Here is a 7,891-nt window from a genome sequence, read left to right as displayed (position 1 = left end):
ACTCTTTCCAAGTTAGATACCACTGTAAGCAACTAGAGCTGAGGTGGAACGGTGGCCTTCATCAGCTTGTATAGAACCCAGGAAGCATTGATGAGATATCACTTAAAAAATACTTGAACAAAAGATTTTTTTAATAGTACACATTTATTAAATCTGTAGATAAATATCTAGCAATCTGGAGTATGAATGCCTCAGTGTGCTCTGCTAAGGAAGCACTATAGTCCACTGAACAAGGAATTACCTGCCATTCCTAATTTTCTACACATATTTTGCCAAGAAGGTCATTATTTCTTAAAAATCTAGCAGTACCTAAACAGGACCTGAACTCAAGTAGATTTGCATTGCAAAGTACTTACCGCCCTTCGAATCTATGTTTTAAAAAATCAAATAATGCTTTTTGCATCATATCTGTTACCTAAAAGCAAACAAACAACAAATTAATAATCACACAGGAAACTCATAATACTTGATGCTAATAATAATATGTAATAAAGTTGACAGTAAATCTTATATCTGAACAGTATGATTGGAATGTAAGTAATTTATTCTTAATCTGAATTCTGATATGAAATAAAATACATGTAAGCAGGTACCTGGTAGAAGTAAAAACTGTCTATATTTTTGTCTATGATGTAAATCACGTTAGTCAGCTTTAACTACCTTTGAACATTCAAATACAAATGAAGCACAGTATTTTTGGCAAAATACAACGATTCACAACAATCACTTACCTCGTATCCCTTCAGAGAAGGCCCCACTAAAACTACTGGTCGCATAGAAGGCACTACATCATAGGGAGGGATGTGCTCTGTCTGCAAAACAGAAAAAGCTTTCAGCAACACAGCACCTAGAGGTAGTGTTACACATTACTGACAATATTAGGAACTCTGAATTTCCAGTGATGTCACCAACACAGGAATCATGGATTCATTAACTTTTCCCAAAAACTGGTAGTATAAGATAAGGACATAACAGGTTCAGGGATTCCTTTTGAAAAAGCTTTTCTTTGACTTTTGGTTTTCTTGCTGTTTTCGTATTTGCTCTGGATAGCTACAAAACTGTTATTCTGAAGACATTCATACGTCCCACTCCATAATTCCTAACTGGTTAACTGAAAAGCTTCTTTCCAATAGTTAATGATTCTAAATGATTGACTCTAGAGCTGTGACATCTGTTTCCCACTAAAATTTTAAGTAGGCAAATTATGAAGGAGAAAAATGAAACAAAAAGGGAGGGGAAAAGCATAAGATATCTCTTTTTATGTTCGGCTCTGCCTACTGCTTGACAAAACATTGTGACACCGCTGCAAATTCCCATGGGAGCACTCATAGTCTGACTTCCACATTTGCATCTGCAATTCACTTGCAAATGAAATCAAAATAATGATTGAACAAGTTAGTATTTAGAGAAAATTTTCATAAACAGAGCTTGGGATAGCAATCCTTCCACTTTGGGAAGTTCCCATCACCACCCAAGAATGGATTGTGTTAGTACACTATTCACCAAACTACTTACTGATGTATCATGCACAATTTATAACAAGTATTTTAAAATACAAAGACAAAAAGATTGCCTGTTTCCAGACTGCAAAATTTTTATATTGTTATTGAAATAAAATATAAACAAATTAAACTGTTTTTTTTTTTCCTTTAGGAAATGGCTATTCAATATATATCACCAAGAATGAGTCTTATCAGAAAGAGTTTTTTGTTTGTAAGGGAGGGTTTGTTTTATCTTTGTCTTGGGGAAAAAATGATTGAAATCCAAACCCAGGAACGTGTAGGTGATATGGAAAAAGGTATGCCAGATCTATTTTTCAAATGTCCACATAGTACAAATACATCAGTCAAGATCACAGAATACAGTCATTGTTCATTGTTTCAGTACTCAATGTATCCCAAGGTGTTTCACAATAACATTAAATGAGAATATACATTCCGAAACACAAAAACACAAAGACAGACATTAATACAGTGACAGCACAAAATGCTACACAAGCAGCAGTCTAAAGCAGTCTAAAACATGGAAAACATTTTTGTGAATGTTTTTCAATGTAATTTATCTTATTTTTTGTTACCTGTAGCTTCACCAGATAATTAGTAACATAAGAATGAATAGTAGTGCCCAAGGCATCATAAGCATGTGAAATGAATTTATTCTACACTGTGCAGAATCTGACTCAACACATTTCAAAGCAAAACCCTGCAACTATGCTGTGCCAGTATCAAAATGCAGCCCTCCACTGTTCTTGCTAATATTACTAATAATCTGATAAGCATATTAGAGACAGAGCCTAAGAAAAATTCATTACAGATGTGTAAGTGCTTATAGCATGAGTGTCCTGATGCAACAGATCTTTGTCTTAATGTGGCTGACTCAACCAAAAGTATTCATGCTAGAAGTTAACCAGCTATTTGAAATTTAGGGAAAGCACAGAAATTACCTTATTTGATGGAATATGGGGTATTTTAAAAATTTGTTGGGTCAAAACAGGCATTTTTTTTCTCTAATCTTTACAGCTTGAAGCAATGAAGCTGTCAGCAGAAAATTGAGTAAAAGTTATCTAATGGAAGCATTAAAGTTCTTTAATTTAGCATAAGAGAATCTAATATTTTCTAAAGGACTGGCACTGAGCTATACCGCTTTCACTTGCAGATTCAAGTTCAAATATGAACTCGGAATAAAAACTAGCATAGTTTTGACCATACAGCTTTTGCTCAGTGGTTTGACTATGTATGATTAGTTTGGGATGCCCATCCAGTATTTGCTGTAAATGTCAGTATTACAAAAACCACTACAACCAGTAATGATTCTGATACGGAAGAAAAGAGGCACCACAGAATGAAGTGAGAGATGGGACTAGCCACCATCCAGGTCCAAGGTGGTTCATCTAGAAGCTGCATCTTCGAAATATGCTTATGCAGATAGCATCCAATACACGTCAACACGTATTATTCTTCCTTAGCATTTATACTTTGTTATAAATATGATTGAATAAGAAATTACTCAGAAGGAAGAAACTGCTGTTGATTTCCATAGTGGGCAGTGAATGATATAGTACTTAACAGACCCTACTGAAGCAAATACCAGTAACTTTGGAAATGAAAAGGATCCAATATTATTTAAAAGAGTTCAAGAAGAAAAGAGAGAGAGAAAAAAAGTTTTATTTACTAAACATGAGAGCATCCACAGCAATGGCAACAGTGTCACTTGGCACTGTTCATAAGCACTGTAACAGTCTGCTGTTACCAGTAGATTTAAGTGAGTGGTTAAAAACAAATGAATAAGAGCTATGAAGACTGAGATTTAAAAACAAAAAAGTAGAAATGCGGTATTTCACTGCATAGTTTGGCTGCTACCTAATATCTTGATAACTTATTCCAGCAAAGATCCTAGAAACGTATTGCAGTTTGCTGTAACAGAATGCCAACTGCGCAATTCTGTAGTTATCTGGGTTATCTATGGAGATACATTGGCTCTCCTGGGAACCACTAGTACCATTTCCAATAGCTGAGATACTACGAAAGTCTGACTGATGGATGGCAAGAACATTTGGCTGATAATTTATACATGACAACAGGAAAAACTCAAAGTAAACCGTCAAAACAAGTCTGCAGTTTTCCACTGGTCTTGTTCACCTGAAGATTTTGCACCTAGTGAATTAGAAGTTTAAATACTGACTAAATCAAAAATACAATGGATTTGACTATTTGTTTTCTAAGTACAGTCTGAATATCTGCTCAGATTCCAAAAATTATTTCAACAGACTGAGTTATAAGGAAAAAAAAAACTTGAGAAAGATAGAGATAGAAAGAATAAGCATGCTCTAGAGAGGTGCATTATATGGATTTGTTAGAATTAAATTTCTCAAACTTTTAGACGGCCTTCTAAGTGTGTCATATTATTCCATCAAAAAGGATAAGTACTGTAGCAGAGTTTCATGGATGCACTGAACTTGGGACTGTTTGTTTTCTTGTACTGAGTCCACTAACAACTCGATACATTTCTTCCTTAATTCTGGAATAGCTGCACTGTTAATCTGGGGTAATAATGCTAATGATGCCAGTGGCAGGATAAACACAGGTAATGTCGATATAAACTTACCGATTTCTGCTTCTGCTTAGCTACAGCAGCATGGAAAAGAAACAAAGAACAACAAAGCATGCATGTTATTGGCTTGTCAAAGGACGCAGACAGTTAACAGGACTAGAAATGTGACGCAGTGCAGGTGAGCAGGTGGACAGATGGGAGCTTGGAAGTCGGTGTTACCTTCTTAAAGAAGGGCATTCTTTTCTCTTTGGAGTGGGGTGATGTTACACTGTTTGCACTGGGTTTGGGGGAGCGATGGTTTGCTGGAATATCATTTTCTTCTGCATCTAAGCCAGTGGCATCTATGTCTATAGCTATATACAGACAAACAATTCAGAATTATCAGATGACAGGGAAAGTAAAGATAGGTTAAAAAGGAAATAACAGGTAAAGGAAAATAAAACTGTCCAGAGTAATAAATAAATTAAAAAAAATTAAAAAATCAACCATGAGTACAAAACACAATAAAACAAAGGGAAAAATTTAAAGGTGCAGTACATTAGGATTAGAAGACAGAAGGCAATCTGTAACAGCTACTGTAACATTTTCCTCTGATCCCCTTTTACACAGCTACATCAGACATACACAGAATTACTCTTACAAAACAGAGCAACGGCCAAGTTCTTTCTTGTTACACGAGTGTAAATCCAAACTAGTTCACTGGAACAGATAAGACTTTCATCAATGTAAACAACAGAACTTGGCCAACAATGTTTGAATTATTTTATAGTAATGAACACTAATTCAAAATGGGTATCATCAATTGAAATTTGAAATGTGACTAGCATGTCTATAGGAAATTAAGAAACAGAAGAAAAATCACTTTTGAAGACAAAATCAGCCTGATACTGGTACAATAATATCTACATTTATCTCAGGGTGTACTACAATTGGCATTTTAAACTATTTTAACTAAAAATGCACAGTAGTCATACGATACATTTATTAGAGATAATAAAAACAGATCTACTAACAGTGAAAACTAAAAAGAATGTGTAGCAGAAGAGAGGAAATTGATCCCAGCTTGTCTCAGAGACCTGGATCCTGTTGTAAAGAGTGAGGATGTAGGCAGGGCAAAATGGAAGTGAATACAACAAACCACTGCGGTTCAACCTTTACCCCAAAAGAATATGCAGCACACAATGCTTATACCATACATATAAAATATTTACCCTCTTTAGCAAGTAAGTAACAACAGTTTAAGCAAAAATCATCATGGACTCAGAAATAAATACATTTTCAAAATGCAAAGCCATGTTATTCTGAATGCTGAGTCCAACAGATACCTGCTAACTACATCCGAAACAAAATAAAACCAAACCAAACCAAAGAAAAAGCTTTCTTGTTTACAATGCTCAATCCTGATCTTAAGTAATGTATGAAATTTGTCTTCAGAAAGCAAGTACATAAACAAAAGTGATCCACAAACATGCTGTACAACATCACCCTTGTGTGTAAAGATCTTACCCACTTCTTGACACACACTGGTAACACATGCTCATCTTGCCGTGCCATTATGTCAAATTGAATCTAACTCTAAACAGATCTATAAGCAGTATCATTTGCACTGACTTAATCCAAACCCACATTTAATCGTTGCAAACTATTATGAAACCACCTTAGCGACCTGCTTTCAGCTGCTTGGTGAGTGGGACATCAACTAATACAGCGGCATGTGCTATTAAATTATGCAACAAATAAATATTTCTATCAAGCCTACATGCAGCTACTGATTTAGCTACTTGGGACAGTGATCTCTTCTGTTTGACTGAAGTATATTTTTCCATTTGAATTATCCGCAGATCTAATGCCATGATGCCTGACAATCCTTGAGTTACAGAACTGTGCCTTTGAGGCTGCCCTTGCCAGGAAAGCCTGTGAGTAGATCCGCACCCGGTTTCTATACTCCTGCTCCTAAAAACAGCCACAGGAATCACATAACATTTTCTTCTAGCAACACTGTTCCTACATCCTCTTCATAAGTATAAAAAGAACATATTATCTTTTTCTTGAATACAGGCCAGCACAGATGCTATAAATCACTCATAATAAGGCATATTAAAACTCCTTCGGTTCTATGTTCAACTAAAATAATCAGTAAAGAAAAATCAGGGTTGTTAGTTTTTTCCTGTAAAAAAGAAATGCAGCATTTGATCAGCTAGATATCAGTATCTCCTTTTTCCATTCTCAGTCTTCACACTATGTAACATCTTCTGTGCTAGTTCTTTTACTGTTAATTATCTTTAGTTCATTGGTTTTTTTCAAAGTAATTTGCACCATTATCCTCATCCTGTTTGGTGGTCCATGAGGACTGTATGGATTGATTACTATATCAATATAATATTGATTATTTAAATAGCTATGAGTCTCCTTTTCACTTGTTTTTCACTGGTTCTTCATCTTCTTTGGTGTTTTTTTGGTTTTGTGGCACTAGTTTATATTGAAAAAAAAATCCCCAACTCAAAGTCAAAAAATGAAGTTAACTTATTCAGTCACAACCTCTTCAACTCATTAAATAATTTATGTATTTGTCATTTATTCTACTTTTAAAAAGAGGAGGCCTGGGAATAATAATTGAACTGTACTTCAAAGTCACTTGAGTTTGGGTGTTAGTCACAGACTATGCCTCTTTCACCCTTCTTGGGATGTCTTAAGATAAGCAAAAAAAATACTGCAGACCCAAAATCTTAAAATCACAGAATAAGCTAATGTGCACTATTCTTAAATATTCTCCAAATCTTCAATGTAACTAAATAAATTTAACCAGCTTTTCTTCTTTCTCCAGAAAAACAGGTTTCTGAAAACTACTGTCTGAAGAAATGACTCAATGCAATGAAAATTACAGTATCGCTAGCAATCAGTCAGTTGGTAACCAAAGTAGGCTGCCCATTCTCTTACCTCTAAATTCTGTGCAACATTCTGAAAATTTCATATGTTCTGCTGTCCAAGTGTTTTTAGGATACAAAGAAATATTATAGCATTTCAGCTCCTCTAACTGTAAAATTACAACAGGTGTGTTCTACAGACTTGTGATGGACACACATTAGTAAACTAAAAATATATTTTCCAGAAAAAAAAGGGAGGTAGGGAACTTAAGTGGAATTTTGATAAACACACTGCAATTGTAATAAAGTTCATTAAACAAATTCATGGTTTCACGAGAAAGACAGATATATTTTTCAATTAATTTAATCAAATGAAGCTACTACCATAACTTGATTGAATTCCTCTGTCTCTCTCTTAATGTCCATGTAAATACTTTAAAATCTTCAGGGTCATTTTAAGATGACTGCTCTGCAGACCAGGCTCCATATAAACTAATATGATTGGAAAACACACGTCTTTGCCTCAGTAGACAAGGCACTAGCAACATTCATTAATATTTTTGACTTCAGGTATTCAAAATGTACATTTTCTCTCTCAGGAGAAGATGAAACATCCAGCAATGCAGCAGCAGAATTTAGTAGAATTTTTTTTTTTTTGGTAATCTTCTGCTATGCTTTTTTCAAGGAGCTAATGCCAGTTTCCTCCACCAACTCGCCATGTATTTGCTTCATACCTCTTGACTCCAACATAACTAAAGTTAAATCTGTCTGGTTTGCTCTAAATACAAAACAGTATTTGTGAAAAATTTGTCACAAAAAGCAAAAAATATCCAGTATGCTAGAATTATGTGAAGCACATCCTCATTATCAGAATTGTGAAACTCAAAGTTCCTGTTATAAAATATTGCTGTTCTTGATGCTACTGCAGAAAGCTCTTGGGAATTTTTATTCTTATTGCTGCTTTTTCTCCTGTATCA

General features: G+C 34.8%; 1 protein-coding gene across 1 annotated transcript in view; it reads right to left on the bottom strand.

The window, feature by feature from the left end:
* Window positions 1–7,891, bottom strand: part of CACNB2 (calcium channel, voltage-dependent, beta 2 subunit) — a 61,652-nt gene that overhangs the window by 25,230 nt on the left and 28,531 nt on the right. Inside the window, exons 7-9 of the mRNA XM_009572544.1 lie at window positions 4,270–4,403; window positions 732–812; window positions 357–415 (exon numbers count right to left, since the gene is read on the bottom strand). Of these exons, the coding sequence (XP_009570839.1) occupies window positions 357–415; window positions 732–812; window positions 4,270–4,403 (274 nt within the window). The remainder of the gene's footprint in view (window positions 1–356; window positions 416–731; window positions 813–4,269; window positions 4,404–7,891) is intronic.

Source organism: Fulmarus glacialis, unplaced genomic scaffold (assembly GCF_000690835.1).
Source record: "Fulmarus glacialis isolate BGI_N327 unplaced genomic scaffold, ASM69083v1 scaffold18352, whole genome shotgun sequence".
Taxonomy (NCBI): domain Eukaryota; kingdom Metazoa; phylum Chordata; class Aves; order Procellariiformes; family Procellariidae; genus Fulmarus; species Fulmarus glacialis.
The sequence above is the reverse complement of the archived record's forward strand: the minus strand, read 5'-3'. Positions and strand labels throughout refer to the sequence as shown.